Genomic DNA, 17,901 nt, shown 5'->3' with positions numbered 1-17,901 from the left:
TCTCTCGCGCTCGCTCTCTCTCTCTCTCTCTCTCTCGGGCCCCCTCCTCCGCCGAGCCGTGAGGAGAACACGCCCAAGTCGCGCGCGCACGAGCGAGCGAGGCTGGTTCTCCCTCCCCACAGCCGCGCCCCAGCCCAACCCGCTCGCTAAGCCCCGCCCACGCACCTCAAAGGCGGGCGAGGAAGGGGGCGCACGGGCGACAACAGCCGGAGCAGCTGCGCCTCCCACTCCCCCCTCACCACCACAGTCTGGGGCACAGTGGTCCCGTATGTTAATGAGCTCCCCTTTCCTTTTGCCACTACCGCGCGGAAAGGGAGCGCGGGGAGGAAAGGGAAGGGGAAGTTGCTTTCCTGTTTGACAGCCCTTGGGTTGCTAAGCCCGCCGCGCTTTACGGCTGCCCGCAGCCACCGCGAGAGCGTCGTGAGGAGAATGAGGCCGGCGCCAGGTAAGGTCTTCTTCCTCCGTGAGGTGTGTCAGTGGGGAGCGACGGCGGCGGCGGCGCCGCGTGTGGAGTTATCCTGCCTCTGGGGTAGAAATATTATGGAGGAGGACGATAGAGAGAGAGCTGGTCGGCGGTGGGTCGCGAGGGTCCCTTCCCCCCGCCGGCCTCTGGGCAGCGCTTCCCTCCGTCCCTCGGGGTCAGGGACCGTGGTCGGTGGTCGCAGCCCCCGCTCAGCCGGGCGGGGGGGGGGTGGCCTTTGGCTGCCAGAACTTGATCCCCTGGCCTCCAGGATGCTGGTTTCCCAAATGAAATAAAGTTTGACTTAATCATTCCAGAAACCTGCATGAATAGATTCATGTCCGCCAATAACGAAACTACAGTATTTTTAATGTTCATTACGTAGATATCAGTGCATAAGTAGTCGCAGCCAGTCTGCATTTCAATTGGATTTTGTGGTGGTGATGCTACCTAGTTGCTGCTGCTGCGATGCTTTAGCTTTGCTGCAGGCCATGTACCTAGGAATCGCTGTACCAGATCCAGTCAAAGGCCGCTTGACTCAACCTCCAGAGCGGTTTGCGAAAGATAAAGCAGTAAAATCAAGAAAACTTCATAACCCTACTTTAGAGCATGCAAAAGTTAAAATGCTGAAACAGATTTAAAATTATCTCAACTTTCTAAGCATCTTGGTAGGCTTGGCTAAACAGGAACATTTTTTGCATGTGCAGAAAAGCATAGCCCTCTCCTGGTTGCGTTCCCAAACAATGGAGCTTCTGTATAGCTATCATTAGTAGCTCTTGACAGACTTATTCCCTTCATTAATTTGTTTAACTACCTCTAGTGGCAGTGATTTGTGTAATTTTTCATCATGTCCTTCCGTATTTGCATTTTTTTCTATAGAAAAAGGCCCCAAACATCGTGCTTGTTCCTAATAGGGGAGGTGCTCCAGCCCCTATATATTCTTTGTTATTTTCTGCACCTCTTGGAACTCAGTACATTTCTTAAATAAACTGAAGGTAACCTAAGAAGCCATGCTTAGGAGACATTAAAGAAAGTCACACATTATGGCCCATAATTGCATTTGGCAATGCACAAAAAGATGGAAGTAAAAACATATAATCAAGTTGGCCCACTTATGAAATTAGCAATGCAATCTTACACATTGCTCTCTAGTACATATAAATAGCATCATGTCCTTAGATATTAGCTTCTCCTCACACCTCCCTTTTTGTATTCCACTTCTATTAATTATTTCAGCAATTCCTTTCCATCTTCCCCTCTTTCCTATCCTATAGTTATCTTAACACATTTCAACCTTATTTTTCCTTTAATACTCTATTAATCTATTTGTACTTAATTCCTTATAACCTTTCTACTAAAGCCATATCACTTCGTTCCAACATTCTTCTAGCATTCCTTAATTTTACAATATTTCTGTAAATAGTCTTTAAACTTTTTCCAGTCTTCTTCCACCGACTCTTCTCCCTGGTCTCGGATTCTGCCAGTCATTTCCGCCAATTCCATGTAGTCCATCAACTTCATCTGCCATTCTTCCCTGATGGGTAAATCTTGTGTCTTCCAATACTTCGCGATGAGTATTCTTGCTGCTGTTGTTGCATACATAAAAAAAGTTCTATCCTTCTTTAGCACCAATTGGCCGACCATGCCCAGGAGAAAGGCCTCTGGTTTCTTAAGGAAGGTATATTTAAATACCTTTTTCATTTCATTATAAATCATCTCCCAGAATGTCTTAATCCTTGGGCACGTCCACCAAAGGTGAAAGAATGTACCTTCAGTCTCATTACATTTCCAACATTTATTATCGGGCAAATGGTAAATTTTTTCAAGCTTAACTGGTTTCTCTTCGGATCGTATAAATCTTTCGCCTTTCACAGCTCAGTGTTTGAGACTTAAGATTTGTTTGGAGAAGGTTCCAGGCTCAATTTTGGGTATCAACAATAAAATTTCTACCTTGCCATCATGTGGGGAACTTGCTGGGCCTAAAAAAAGCCCCTGGCATGCTTTCCCCCTTGCTAATTGTAGGCTCCATTTCCTCTCCGTTCTATAGCATATACCATATGCTTTGTCACATCTCCCAGGAAACTGAGTTGGTGTTTAACAAGGATTTTCTTTAGATGTGGGATTTATATGGTGAGTCACTGTCAAGAAGTTTCAAGTAACAGCTAATAGAACGAGCAGTGCTTCTTTGCTTTTGGGAACAAATGTATGCAAAAGACTGCCAGTTATGTGCTCTGGGAGAAAACTGAAAAACTACTGCATTGCTGTAAACGTGAGTTTGCAGGTGTTTAAGAAAAGAACAGAATGCAGATTAATTCTGTAGCTGTGCAAGGCCTGGTGGTTAAATTTTGAAGTTTGTGGCCATTGGCCATCATCATATCTTGTGGCAGGAAATTCTATAGGTTAACTATGTGCCGTGTGAAGTAGTACTTATTTTTCTTTAACAAAATATACATAACACTTGATTGTAAGAAAACCTCTAAATGGTTTTCTTTCTTCCGTCTGACCTGAATCTCCTACCATGAGACAGAGAAGAACTATCTACATTTTCCATACCATGCATAATTTCACATCTCTAACATCTTTCCTCCTTTCGCACCTTTCTTCTGACCTAAAACCCCAAAAATATTCATTTCCTCATATGGGAATTGCTCCACCTCCCATTTTATCTTGGTTGCCTTTTTCTGCATCTTTCCCAGATCTACAATATCCTTTTCTGAGACGTAGTTGTATTGCATTATAATATTGGCAATTTGGTTTTTTCTTCATTTCATAATAATCCCTAGGCTGGAATTAACCTTTTTCATATCTGCTGCACACTGGTGCATTTTTTTCTTTGGACTCTCCACATGACCAAGATCCCTTTCCTGGCCAGTCATCACTAGCTCAGACTCCATCAGCATGTATGTGAAATTGGAGCTTTTTGACCCAATATGTATCATTTTACACTTAACTTTATATTGAAACATATTTGCCATGTTATTGCCTATTCATCCAAATTGGAAAGATCCTTTAGGGGCAATCTGCAATCTCTTTTTATTTTTAAAATTCTGTTATCAGCAAACCTGGCTACATTACTGATCATCCCTAATTCTAAGTCATTTATAAGCAAGTGTTAAAAGACAAAATCCCAGGAGTGATTCTTATTAATTTTTAATTTGTCAATAAGGTTTAGAAGTTCATGTATTTTGTCGTCACTATTTGCCTCAGTTCTTCAGCCTCCCGTCCTGCAAAAAGTCAGTTCAGGTACAGGTATCTGCCCTTCATCCTCCACAAGATGTAGGGCAGGGGCAAATAATTCATTCAGGTTTTCTTCAATATCTTTATTCTCCTTCAGCACAACTTTTAAATTCCTTTTTGTACAGCGCTCTAAGCACCTCACCAGAGTTTTTCCTGCTTCTCTTGTATTTAACTAATTTTTATTGTTGGTGTTAATGATCTTAGCAATATAATTAATGAAATTCTATTTTTGCATCCTTAATTACCTCCTTGCATTTTTGTGGGTGCATGTTTGTAGTTCAGTTTATTCTTCTAATTTGGGAAAGATTTCCATTTTCTGAAGGAAGTCTTCTTGCCTCTAATAACTTCCTTGACTTGACTTCTTCACCACACTTGACACAGGAATAGATTATAATGGCATTTCAAGGTTACTCGTACGTTAGAAGAGATTGTAATCATAATCTTCTAGGATTCAATGCCAGACATTCCCTTTCAAATCGTCATGGAAAATGGTAGATTATTTAATTGTGAAGACTGGTAAGATTGATAATTGTTTCTTGGGGCCTGGCCCAAGACAACATATTTGCATCCATGGAAGACTTAATTGCTTTCATATTTCTATTTCTGGATCGTCACACATTGCTCAGTGTCCCTCATCAATTTTCACAGCCAAGACACACATAGCATTGATAATGCTTTTAAAAATGTGTGTAGTTTATCTTTCATTGGTATGTAGTGGCAAGCAGGCATCTCACATCTTATTTATAATGGTAGTAATAATAGCAATGCCACATCTTGGATTAATGGTAAGGTTTTGTATCCTATCACTTTTTAGACTTTAAGTACTCTGCCATTGCCATTAGAAATTCCTGAAGTATTTTGTTCAAAAATCAGGCTGTGGTAGAATTAAGGGATCCTCCCAGTGCAAAATGCCGGGTTTCAGGAAGAATAAGAACTAAGGATTTTGAAAACTGAAAGCTTGTCTTGAAAGTTGCACTTATGGCTGCAATTAGGAAACAACCTCTTTTGTGAAATGGGTTGTTTGTTCAGCTTTCTTTAGAACAGGGGTTCTCAAGCTGTAGTTTGTAAACCACCAGTGGTCCACGAGCTCCACTCAGGTAGTCTGAAGGAGTGGAGGAGGTGGGGACGACAGCTAGATGTCAATAAGTTAGCCAGCATCTGAACACATTAGCTATTCCTTGCCTTGGCCCTGTCTTCCCACCAGTCAGTACTAAACCCCAGCGTTAAGTGAAGTCATGTGATCTGAACCACCTATGGAATCCCTGGTGGCTAAGGCTACAACGGAGTTTCTGCTGATGATTTTGAGTAGCTGCGCACAGCCACAGGGCGATCAAGTTGGTCTAAGAGCTCCTGCGGAGAGGCACAAGAGGAATTTTGGAGGATTAACTCTCAGCCATCTGCCTGAGACCTTTAACCCACCTGGTACTTGGGCTTGCAGTGGAGCCCATATCCCCACCTGCAAAGAGAGTTAAAGAACAGTGAGGTCAGCACCCCTTCTCTGAGATTGCTTTGGGTTGTTTTTCACCTGTGAATATCTACACTCAGCATTAAGAAAGATGATTGAGTAATCCACCAAGATCCTCCACAATTTTCAAGTGGTTGGGAGGGAGGAATTGAGAATAGATAGCCTTGTGTACGATTCCATAAGGCACAGCAGTTCAGGACTCCAGCAGTAGTTTCCAGTATTATCTGCTAGCAAACTCTGAGGATTACTCACGTGTATTAAAAGATGTTTTTGCAGCCAAAAGATGACTCCATAAACATCAGAACCAGCCCTGCCTTTTTTCTTATTTTGAATCTCAAGGATGATTAAGAATAGAGCTGGCTGAGTGACAAGTTGTGTTAGGTAACTGTAACTGCTCCCCTTACATTTCATTATTATATGTTTGATAACGCTCAACTGGAATGATCAGTGCCTTGTGCATTGGTTGGTAAGACATTTCATTTTGACAAATGTGGAAAATTCTAGACACTTAAAAGAGTAAAAAAAAAAATGTTTCCCTGGAGATATTCCCTCCCACTGGTATATGCATCCAGTATGTTTCATGTACGGTATATCACTTTAGTTTCCTTGTTCAGATCTTAAAAGTATATTGCTTAATTTTTGACCTAACAAAGCTTGACAAGGTTCACTGGTTCATCTGAAGAAGTAGTGGGTAAATTTGACTTTTCTTTGTCCCATAATCATTTATACTGCAGTTAGAAGCGTCCCACTTCCTTCCTGATGAGTAAATAAACCAGCACATTTGATTTCATTCCTGCTGAATTGGGTGGGTGCTCCCTGGTTTGCACTGAGTCATGCCAGAGGGACAATGTTTGCAGTGTGCAGGCTGTGCTTTCAGAAGGCTGGACCAGATCCTAGGTGATAAAGAATTGATATTTACTGAACATGAAGCCTCAAATAATTTCACGGCTACATTAATTTTACCAGTAAGCCCTGTTGAACTCTACAAGTCTTTGATTTCAGGGCTAATCTGGGGCTGATTAGTACTAATTAAAAATATGCTTTCAGTTCAGTTGCTGTTAGACCACCTGTCGTGGAGGACCCTGCATATCAGATTATTGTTTCCTACCTGACTTCTGCTTTCACTTCCTATTGCACTCTTGCCAGCCTTCCTCATAACGAGAGCACTCCAGAATCCCTTCCAGTTTATCTAGAAAGACAGTTCACTTTAGAGAAGCAGCGTGGGCATGTTGGATGCCACAGTTAATACGGAACTAGAAGTTATACTGGATACAGGACAGTTGCTAAAAACTGCAGCCATGTGTCCTGCACTCCTTAGGTACATTTACACATGGCAGCATGCCACCATTTCCTCATTCCTGCACCATACAACTGGCAGCTTTGGCAGGAACTGAAGAAATGGAGGAAAGGTATCTGTAAGCATGCATAAATGTTCTTGAGAGAAGACTCTGCATGGGGCTGTCATTTTCAGCAGCAGCCCCATGCCTGGCATAATGTCTAGTTGCAGCCTGAAGGCAAATCTTGAAAAAGTCTATTGAATAGAAGAGAAGGCGGTTGTGGAATTTTTCTCTCCTGCTGCCTAGTGGGTTTGTTAGAAGAAAGGCGGAAAGTTCTCTGGAATTGTTTTTAAATAAACCATGCATCATAAGTCCATCACTTGCTAGGGTGTATTCTATAGTGCCATGGGCTGCCCTCTTGTGTTTTAAAAATAATTTTTGATATTTAAAGGAGCCATCTTAATGATCAACTAAGTAGATGTGTTCTATTTAAGCAAGCTTTGGTATTTGAATCAGTGTGTCATCAACTATAGCATATCTTACTTCAGATCTAGCTGGTAAATTATGCCATAAAACTACTTACTTTAAAGTGGTTTGATACCTGTGACTTTTCCCCTGCTTTTGCCTTTTTGTCCATCTAGAGGAAGTGTACAGGTAGTGTCTCTGGTACTAGGCACAAAACATCTACAGCCTTGCAGATTCTAGTATTGGCTTAAAAATAGAAGCTGCACCTCATCCCCTCCCGTGGAGTGTAATAGGTTGTTACTGTTTATAGTGGTGTATTGTGGTACCTTACATAGTTCAGTAAAGGTAAAGGACCCCTGACAGTTAAGTCCAGTTGTGAACGACTCTGGGGTTATGGCGCTCATCTCGCTTTAAAGGCCAAGAGAACCGGCGTTTGTCTGCTTCTGCAGACACTTTTTCTGGGTCATGTGGCTAGCATGACTAAGCTGCTTCTGGTGAAACCAGAGCAGCGCACAGAAACGCCGTTTACCTTCCCGCCGGAGCAGTACCTATTTATCTACTTGCACTTTGACGTGCTTTCAAACTGCTAGGTTGGCAGGAGCTGGGACTGAGCAACGGGAGCTCACCCCGTCGCGGGGATTTGAACCGCCGACCTTCCAATTGGCAAGCCCAAGAGGCTCAGTGCTTTAGATCACAGCGCCACCCATGCCCCTACATAGTTTTACATGGCCTTATTTGCAATACTTAGGCTTGTTTCTTTGGTCTGTTATTCTGGTGTGTATTTTATTTAAGTTTATATTCCTCCTTGCCTCCAAAGAGCCTTAAGTGATATACATGTCCTTTTCTATCCTCACTACAACCCTGCAAGTTAGATTAGGCTGAAATATGGCAGCTGTAGGTGAACCTGTCCCTTTTATTTTGGGTTGTAGCTGAACAAATTGGTTCTCCTGTTTATGTTTATCAGTTACAAGCATCCACAAAAATGATGGTTGGGGAAAGAATCCCTGGTCTTTTAATAAGAAGGATGCCTAACAGCACATATCCAGTGCCGCTTAAGCAGAAGTTTAGAGAAGGCAAGAAACAGCAGAGTCTTCTGCTGTTTGTTCCTTCTCTGTACTCCAGTACAGTACCCTCAAGCTCCCAGAATTTGAGAGAGGGACAGGATCTTCCCTCACCTATGCTCAGGTTTGAGCATGAAAAGGAGTCTTCTCCCACTGTTTCTTACCTTTTCCCTACCTCAGGGAGACTAAATGCTGTTTCTTCCTCTTCTGCATGTGCCAGAAAACTTGGGGGGGGGGTGTTTGGTGGCGATCATAATCACGTAGGGAGGCTAATAAGACCCTCAGCAGGTTAACTGGCACAATTCCATGACTGTGTTGGTAATCTTCAGCAACGAGGAGAGCCCAACCTATTTTAATAGTAATCTGTTCTTTTCACCCTTATTTTAGGCATTGGTATTTCTCTGGCTGCCGTGAGTCTGCCTGGATAGAATGGACCCTGTTGTCCTAAGTTACATGGACAGTTTGCTGAGACAATCAGATGTCTTGTTGCTGGATCCTCCCTGCTGGCTCAACGACCACATCATCGGGTTTGCCTTTGAGTACTTTGCCAGCGACCAGTTCCAAGACTTCTCCGATCAAGTGTGCTTCGTTGGCCCCGAGGTGGCTCAGTTCATCAAGTGCACGAGCAGCCAAGAGGAGCTGGCCCTATTTCTTGAGCCTTTGAACCTCCTCCACAAGAAAATAGTGTTCCTGGCCATCAACGACAACTCCAGCCAGGCTGCTGGCGGCACACACTGGAGCCTACTAGTTTACTTCCAAGACAAAAACCGCTTTGCTCACTATGATTCCCACACCAGGAGCAACTCTGCCCATGCCAGACGGGTAGCAGGGAATTTGGAGGTCTTTCTCGGCAAGAAAGGCAAAGTTGCCTTTGTAGAGGAGAAGGCCCCTGCCCAGCAGAATAGCTATGACTGTGGGATGTACGTAATCTGTAACACAGAAGCTCTGTGTCAGGAATTTTTCCGGGGACAGCAGGAGCCAGTGCTTCAGCTCCTTACTCCCTCCTACATAACAGGCAAGAGAGAAGAATGGAAGGAACTCATTGCTAAGCTGTCCCAGAAGTGACCTGCCAATCTCCAATTATTGTCGTTCTTGTCTTGCTCTCAGTGCCTGAGGGGAGGGAAGCTTGTACATAGGGTTTTCCCAACAGAAAGAATGTATTTACCTCTGTGTTTCTGCACTGCCTTATTCTGCTGCTGATCAGAATAGAGCTGAGTTGTAGGAAAGTTACATGTCTTCCCTGAAGTGTTGGGCAGTTCTGGCTTTGGCCATTTATCCCACCCCCTTCCAATATCCCCCAAAATTCTCACAACACCCAAATTCTTTGTGTGTGATCAATTTTCAGTGATGTCAGTGATATTGTATATTTCTGCCTTTATTCAGTTGTTTCAGCCATCTTTCAGAACTCATGCAGAAACCATCAGAAGTCAGATAAGATGTTATAATGGTAGCAGCCATCTTGTTTCAGAACTCCCCAAAATATTGTTCCTGCTTTTCTGAATAAGGATTGTTGTATCAAATGTTTTGGCTACCTTGAGAAAACTGTACACATCAGTATGATGACAAAGAATTTCTATATTGTAAGCCTTGCTGGCAAGAAATACGGTAGTTTCTGCTGTTCAGTTTCTAGTAGTACTTCCTGCATCACTTTGATGTGTTTTAGCTGGACTTAGTTCCTAGAACTAAGGATTTCTGGATACACTTATGAAAACAGGAGGGCATGAGAGCAATTTTGTATTTATTAGGGGCATGGATTGGCTTTGATTTCCACTACAACAGCAAGTGCACAGCAGCTTGCTTCATTCTGCTTTATGCCTTGTGGGGAGTAAGTTGGGAATCTGCAACTTAGAAAAGCAGCATACTGGTAACAAAAGGAAGCAATGGATTCATTAGTCCTCTTGATGTGTCTCCTGCTTGCAGCTACTCTTCACCAGTAACAATAAGTGGGGTGGGAGGGGAACTATCCTCAGCTGCATATGAAACTCTTCTATTGCTGGGTAACACTGGATTGCTTCATTCTGTGAAACATGCAGCTTTGCTTAAAAAAAGTAAGTGGACCTATCCTGTTGGATAGCATACGCTGGTGGGTGGTGGAGCCCAAATGGCTGTATCGTTTGTTTTTCCTGCTAGCTTTTAATTTATTTCGTTATTTACCAAGGAATGATGCCTTAGCTGCATATCCTATTTCCTAATGCTGCACGAGGAAACACAGCAAACAAGTTCTTCAATTATTCAAGTGTGTGATGGCACTGTTGGGGCAGAAAAGCTTTAATCATTTTTTCATTGCACATGTGTAGAGAGGAGGCCTGATGACTTTTACTCTGTTTGGGAAAATCTGCAGCCAAAAATAATAAAGAGAACTGTCACTTCAAAGAGTTGTGTTCGGGTTTATCATGGGGGCTTTTGTTCTCGTAGCTCACTTAAATAAGCAAGGGATGCGTAGGATACATACATAACAGGAAGGAGGAGGAAGAAGGTCTTGGAGCAAGCATCCCTAGAACAACTGCTCTGGGCATACCTGCTGTAAACCTGCTGTTGTGCCTGGCTAGAACAAAGTCATTAGACTCGAGCCCCTTCCATTTGTTTCTTGTTACCCCAAAAGAAAAGGAGCCTATCTAGCAGCCTGTCAAAATATTTGTGAAACGGTAATGTAACATAAAGAATTGAATCACAGTGAAAGCAAAGAGTATGATTCATTTTTGTAGTAGGGAGGATGTTCAGAACAAATTAAGACTTAATAAAAGTTTAATAAATAGCTATATGTTCCTCCACATATCTGCTTTCTGCTTTGATTCCAGTTGCTGCTAATGGAATTATTTGGGATTGAAGAAGGGGCAGCAGGAGTTTAGCATCTAGGAAGGTAAGTACAGGTGATGGTGGTGGGATAAAACTTTCACAAGAAATAGCCAAGAAAGGTTTAGGTGACTTTGAGCTGTTTGTTTTGAAATGCTTGACGCTGCGTGACATGATCCTGAGCATTGGGGAATATTCTTTTTCTCCCATCTCTCCCTTCATACTACGGAAGACTAGGAAACTTGCAATGCGGTCCTATGCACATTCGCTCAGAAGTAAAAGGTAAAGGTACCCCTGCCCGTACGGGCCAGTCTTGACAGACTCTGGGATTGTGCGCCCATCTCACTCTATAGGCCGGGGGCCAGCGCTGTCCGGAGACACTTCCGGGTCACGTGGCCAGGGTGACAAAGCCAGCGCAGCACACGGAACGCCGTTTACCTTCCCACTGGTAAGCGGTCCCTATTTATCTACTTGCACCCAGGGGTGCTTTCGAACTGCTAGGTTGGCAGGCGCTGGGACCGAGCAGCGGGAGCACACCCCGCCGCGGGGATTCGAACCGCCGACCTATTGGCAAGCCCTAGGCACTGAGGCTTTTACCCACAGCGCCACCTTCGCTCAGAAGTAGTTCTCACCATATTTGATGGAACTCTCTCCAAGGTAAATATGCCTAGAGAAGTTTAGTACAGTAGCCTTCAGGTGAAACTACTTCTCTTTATATATGGAGAAAAGCAAACAATTTCAAAATAGCAAGGGCGTCAACAAGTAGAAAGAGAAAGACAAACACTTTTTGTAAGATGGGAGCTGCTTATATACTGTTTGTCAGATAAGCCACAAAGGATGGTGTGATGTGTGGGTGGGGAGAGAGGGAAGCAGCGGTGCATCCAGTTAAGATTGCTCACTGCTTGCCATATGATGCCTTGCCAGTGGGAGCCTTCAGTGTTCAGAACTTAACCGTTTAAACAGACCAACAATGGAAAAAGTTGCTCAGGGAGGTTGTGGAAACGCTCAAAGAGGCTGCTAGAAAGGGAAGGTGTGAAAGCACCTCTCACATGTTTTAGACATGCAGCTGGCTTAAGGACTGTATATAGATATGGAAGGTATGAGCAATAATCTCCAAATTGAAATAGAAAGCCTCTATTCTGCCACTCAAGGTATCCATCTAATCTGGCTGTGTGCTACAGCCAGCCCTGTTTTGATAAAGTATAAACTTAGCTGACTAGTACATTGGGTTGCACCCAATTTGGTAGGTGTTCGAAAAACTTACATGCCTCCTCTCTAAAGAGTGACATAATGGGAAAAACATATTTTCAAAGAACCTTTAATTTGAAAATCCCAAATTGTCTGTACAGTAGTTGGTATCTCATAGCAACCGTTATATGTGGCATGTGTCCTAAATACAGAAGAGGCAGTTTCAGTGTGCATGAAGTGTGGAATGAGTTGTTTTCCCATGTTTTTTTTAAAAAAAATCTTGCAGAACAGCTTTTCAGGAAACTGGAGAAAGACGACTTGCACAGGGGAATAGAGGAAAAGCTAAGTCTTTCTACCCACATAAGTGAAACAACTTTGCTGTTTGGGAGTGTCAAAATCCCACTTGGCTTTCCAGCCGATACCTTGGCAAAACCTCTGGAGGCTTCCTGCTGACCTCTGATCCTCACACCTTTCTTCCTCTGGAGTGGGACAGGGGGATGGGCATACCAGCAGGCTTATCTTTCAAAGTGTCATGTTGATCACGGAAAAATTTCACCCAGGAAACTGCTCAACCACTTTTCTTAACCCTTAGCCTATTCCACTTTTTCATGAATGGATTGTTAAAGCCCAGTCTGTAAACACTGTAATCCATGCATTGTGTTTTTGATAGCCTTAAAAATCTATAGCATACTCGCAGTGCCAGAAAAACCTGCTGGACAGCTACTGGAGCGAAGGCCAAAGGCCTGCTCTTTTCTGGGTGCAGCCGGGGCCATCTCTAATGGAATATTGATGTAACAGCTGGGGAGAGGGAACGTGATGGACAGGACCCTAACCATTGTGTTTCCTCCATTGAGAGGAAGGGCTGTGTTTTAATTAGATACTTATGTGGGTTTTTATGTTGCTCTTAGTGCAAAAAAAAAATCAAGGCTGTACGCCTGGTTCTCTCCCCCCCCCCCGCCCCCCACTTTTTCTTACAATAACCCTGTGAAGTAGATCAGGCCGAGATCAGGTAGGGACAGGCCCAGCTTCAGCCAGTGAGCTGCACGAGTGAGCAGGGAGTTGAAGCATCCACACACCAGCTCTTAATCTGGTTTATTGATTAAGCCAGAGGTCTGCTCCACTAACCTCTTGCCCTGACTTGGTCACAGCAACTTTTTGAAATGGTAAAAGTGGATAGTTGTGCCATCTAACCAAACAGTACAGAAGATCATAGAGTTGGCTGCAGCTGTCGTTCTCTGTGCGCCTATGATACATGCCCCCCCCCCCTTTGCATGCACGTGGAGGATTTTACTGCCCTCTTGTGTACATAAGAATGATAAAACGCTTCCATTTAAGCATTTACTGCTGAACACCTCTAAGGAAAATAAACGGCTTGCTGTGCTCCCAATGCTTTCCTTTGGAAGTATCCTGATGTGGTCATTGACAGCAGCAAGAAGAACCAGAACTCAGTGTGCTGTGGAAAAGGTAGAGAAGTCTCTGGATAGACGGACAGGCAGGCTAATACTGGTGCTGGAGTGGCAAACATTCATGCTGAATGATGAGCTTTTTTATTAGCCCAGACCTTTCAGAATGAATACTTAAACAATTTTATTCACTGATGCTGGAGATTTTCTGCTGCACTAGTTTTCTTCCACTTTATTATTGTTCAGGTGGAGCTTTAATGGTTTATTTTAATTAATGATGATGTCCCCACATTTGTTACTTTGAAATGTTGTAGTGCAGCTTTTGAACTGTAGGGCCAGAGATTCCCCACATTGCAAGGGCTGCAGCATATTTAGTGTTATATTTGTAATTATGAGAAAGTACGTAGTACTAATTGGCAGGCATACATTTTCACCCCGAAATCTACCCTCTCTGCAGTTCATTCTAACCGTGCTAAATCTAAATTTGCTTGCACACAGCAGCATAGTTGGTGTGTGGTGAAATGAGGCATAAGACATAAAGAGAGGGGGCAATGGGGCAGGGAAAGAGATGAGTCTTAGCAGTACCTAAAGCATTATATGATAGGGCACACTTGTTTTTTCTTAAAATCCTTCCTGGTCTGTCTGCTGTTCTCGCATTTAAATGTCACATAAGCGGAAGAATACGCAATTGATGGAGCCAGCTAGTACATCTAGCTTTTGCGCCAAGGAATCAGTGGCAGCTGGGCAGGGTACTTAAATCAGGAAAACAGCACAGTAGAGGAAGCATTAAGCACCTTCTCTCCCCCTATCCCAACTTTTCAGTGGAGATGCTAAAGGACTGAAACTGGGAGAGGGACATTCTGCAAGCAAAATAGCTGCCCTTGCACTGAGCTAGAGCCTCCTGCTATATCTACCCCAGAAAAGCAGCTGTCTTTATGACATACATACACCAAACATCCCCATGCCCAGATCAGTTCTGTTTTCCTTTGTATCTGCATTAGGCACACAGGAGCCAGCCTTATAGTAGGCCAAGAAAATTGTCTGTCTAGCTCAGTAGTACTCTGACTGGCTTCAGCTGCCTAGAATTTCAGGGCCCGGTCTTTCCCTGCATCTGCTACCTGATACATTTACTCTCGTTTCCACTTTCCTTCATTTAGGTTACTCTTCTGGTTTTAAAAAGGGTGCACACAGCTTTTGTGCTGTTTTTTTGCTGCAGCATTTGGTAGTGGGGGGGGGGGCAAGTCTCCCAATGCTTCTGAGATTTTAGCACCTCAGAATACAGAGGCAGTGAAGGGGGGGGGCTCTTAAGGGTAAGCGGTAAGAGGCATTTTAAGCTGACTGCCTTTCCATTTCCAGGGAGTGTTTTGCTCATGGGATCTTTCAAACGGAGATTTAAAAGGTGTTGTAGAGACCCTGAGGAGAGAGCTGAAGCCTGAAAAATATCAATTGGTTGTATCCAGCTAAGTTCTACTCAGACCCATGGAGCTGGATGGACCTAAATTAGTCATGCCCATTAATTGTAATTGGTCTTCTCTGAGTATGAAAAACCTTGGATACAACTCAGTGTTAGCATTGTGCGCTATCAACATTTTAACACGTCACTCCCCGAAACCAAAAACACGGACAGTGGTTTATCAGGGAAGGAAAATGAGAAATCAACAATGGTCCCTGATATTTAGTAACAATCAGAGAGGTTTTTTCCCCCCTACGTCATGCTTTAAGCACCAAAACCCTTGCTTTGCAGAATCCTGTTGAATTGCCGCAAAGTCTTCAAGGCAAGAAGGGACCGCAAGAGATTAGGATGTGTATCATTCACACATGAGAGGGTAGCATCCAGCATTATTAACCTTAGTTTGTACAGCATAAGTGTTGCAGCACAGTGAAAAAACAGCTGCTTGTCTGGCTCTAGCATTTTAAGAAAAATGTTGAGTTTTTATTTGAAACAGCATTACACCCTACAGGAAGCGAGTGCAATCTATTCCCCCTGGAAATGCCCCATAGCCAACACACAAAGTGGCACAGATCAGGAACCCTGGAGGGACACGGCTGGTTCATAAGCATCCTGAGAAAACAAGCAGCAGGCATTCTTCTTCTTCTTCTTCTGAAGCCCAGGGGCGGCTTCCTCTTCTCTTAACTATCAGGCTCTGCTATATTAGACAGTAGATGGTTGTGGGAAGCAAGACACACATGGGAGCTTCTAGACCCCTTAAGCATGACAAATGCTGGGCAACATCTGGAGTTGTAACCATGCTGAAAGGCAACAGATTATTTAACTGAGGAGTAGCCAGAATGTTGATGGACCATTGGCCACCCTAGCTGGGGCTGATGGGACCTCACGTCCAACAAACACCAGGACAGCCACAGGTTCCCCGCTCATCCCTATGTAAGTGATACACAGCCAAGTCCTTATATTTGGCTGGAGCCTCTGACAAATGCAGCCTTCCTTTGAAAGAACGAGTAAACGGCAGAGTGACAGTTCTAATCTCTGCAATTGCTACCACAGACTATGTTGTGATTAAAACTAGAATAAGAGGATTATGGAAGTATTTCTGTGAACAAACATGGAAATACTTGGGGGAGAGGGGGGAGAGGTTCCCATGCTGCCCTTTATAGTGGAGGACATTCATTTCCGTGGCACTGAATAATCTGGAGGAAACATAAGCCTGGAAGGGGACTCTACAATTCTATGAAATATTGCTAAGTGCCCCGAGCCCTTTCTCAGCTCCACCATCCAGGCAAGCCCCTCCCCACCCACCACCCCAACAAGGCAGCAGATGTTACCAGGTTGTAATTTCACAAACACGGGAGCTTTTCAGTCAGAATGGGCTCAGAAAGCTCAGCAGCTGCTTGGCACTGAAGTAGCAGGAGGAGAGGATGCTGTTAATCTGTCCTCGTTGCAATTGCGGAACCTCAGAAGTCGTAACCTACAGTTCTCCCCCAGCAAAAACCAAGCTGATTAAGCCACAAGGCCAAGGCCTGGGGGTTTGGTGCAGACAAATCGGGAAATACCCAGATGGCAGCTTTCCTGTTTGGCAGGGGAGCACCAGACAGGCCCCCCAAAAGTCCTCAGGAGAATCAGTCAGCTAAGGAGAGTTCTGCCGTAGTCCTCACTAGAAGTTGGTCACATGGGCTAGCTTCTCCTAGGTTTGAGGCTTGGCAAGGAACCCACCTCAGATTCTTGCAGAAGGTTGTCATATGTTAAGCCAGTGTGCCTGTACTTTTAAGACAGAGATAGGGAACCTGCAGCCTTCCAGATGTTGGACTCCCAACTCTCATCACACCTGGCTACTGGCCATGCTGTCTGGGGTTGATAAGAGTCCAGCAACCTCTGGAGGGCCATGGTTTCTCAATTCTCCCCGTTGTTCACATTTTTCTTCTGCAGAATATAATTGCTGCATCCTAAGCATGCAAAGGGACGCGGGTGGCACTGTGGGTTAAATCACAGAGCCTAGGACTTGCTGATCAGAAGGTCATGGTTCGAATCCCCGCAACGGAGTGAGCTCCCATTGTTCTGTCCCTGCTCCTGCCAACCTAGCAGTTCGAAAGCACGCCAAAGTGCAAGTAGATAAATAGGTACCGTTCTGGTGGGAAGGTAAACGGCGTTTCCGTGTGCTGCTCTGGTTTGCCAGAAGCGGCTTAGTCATGCTGGCTACATGACCCGGAAGCTGTATGCCGGCTCCCTCAGCCAATAAAGCAAGATGAGCACCGCAACCCCAGAGTCGGCCACGACTGGACCTAATGGTCAGGGTCCCTTTACCTTTACCTTTTAAGCATGCAAAGAAATGGAGGGGCAAAGGGACCTGTGGATCACCAGGCTGGAAGGCAAAGCAATTTCAGCTATAAGATTCAGTTTAAAAAACAAAAAACACTGCCTGCATTTTAATATTTGGCAACCCAAAACTTTGCTGAAGCACTGCAGACATTTGAGGACATCAATACTTTTAAAGATATTGGTGAGGTGGTTTACCCTACACTGCCAAGTTGCAGCGTAGCATCTGGGAGTCAAGGTTGGACGAGACAACACCTTTATCCTTCAGGAGAATCACACTGGAAAGTCAGCCTTTGTTGCAAAAATGCCTCAGCAGCACACTGTGCAAGAGGCAGAGGTAGGAGTATTCAGCGTCAAACTTGCATTGCTGCGAAAGCCAGTGCTGCCACAATTCACAGCAGCGTTCATTCTGCCCTGCATCCGAAATACTTTGTCCAAATATGCATAGCTTGTAGTGGCAGACTGCTAGGCATGTGTCCCATTCAAGCATAGCTGATCTGTGATGCCTCTGCCTCGATGGGAACGTGGCACATGCGAAAAAGGATTTACAAAACACTAAAGGGCTGTTTCTCCTGGCCTTGGGTGGCAGAGGTTCCTGGCTCGTCCCCACAAGAGAATCTCAACACTTCAGCTCTCAACAGCTGAAATGTGAACTCCTGAACTCCCGACAGCTGTGTGTTCAAGCCGTTAAAATGGAATTAGCTGCATGCACACAGGCTTGGGAAACCAACACAGACCTTTGACTGTACATTTCCCTCCTGCCTTAGCAGAAGCAGCGCCATG

General features: G+C 44.3%; 1 protein-coding gene and 1 long non-coding RNA gene across 2 annotated transcripts; one reads left to right on the top strand and one right to left on the bottom strand.

The window, feature by feature from the left end:
- Positions 1-92: 92 nt before the first annotated feature.
- On the top strand, positions 93-10,736 carry SENP8 (SUMO peptidase family member, NEDD8 specific). The gene is made up of 2 exons (XM_083476032.1): positions 93-445; positions 8,353-10,736. Exon 2 carries the CDS (start codon positions 8,395-8,397, stop codon positions 9,028-9,030), a length of 636 nt encoding a protein of 211 aa, XP_083332158.1. The 5' UTR covers positions 93-445; positions 8,353-8,394; the 3' UTR covers positions 9,031-10,736.
- A 151-nt stretch (positions 10,737-10,887) lies between these two features.
- On the bottom strand, positions 10,888-13,195 carry LOC310693724. The gene is made up of 2 exons (XR_014519366.1): positions 11,360-13,195; positions 10,888-11,013 (listed from the first exon to the last, which is right to left on the bottom strand). It is a non-coding gene; the product is annotated as an uncharacterized lncRNA (long non-coding RNA).
- Positions 13,196-17,901: the final 4,706 nt, after the last annotated feature.

The sequence above is a fragment of the Podarcis liolepis genome (genome assembly GCF_965112155.1).
Source record: "Podarcis liolepis genome assembly, chromosome: 14".
NCBI lineage: Eukaryota > Metazoa > Chordata > Lepidosauria > Squamata > Lacertidae > Podarcis > Podarcis liolepis.
This window is presented reverse-complemented; position numbering and strand designations above follow the sequence as displayed.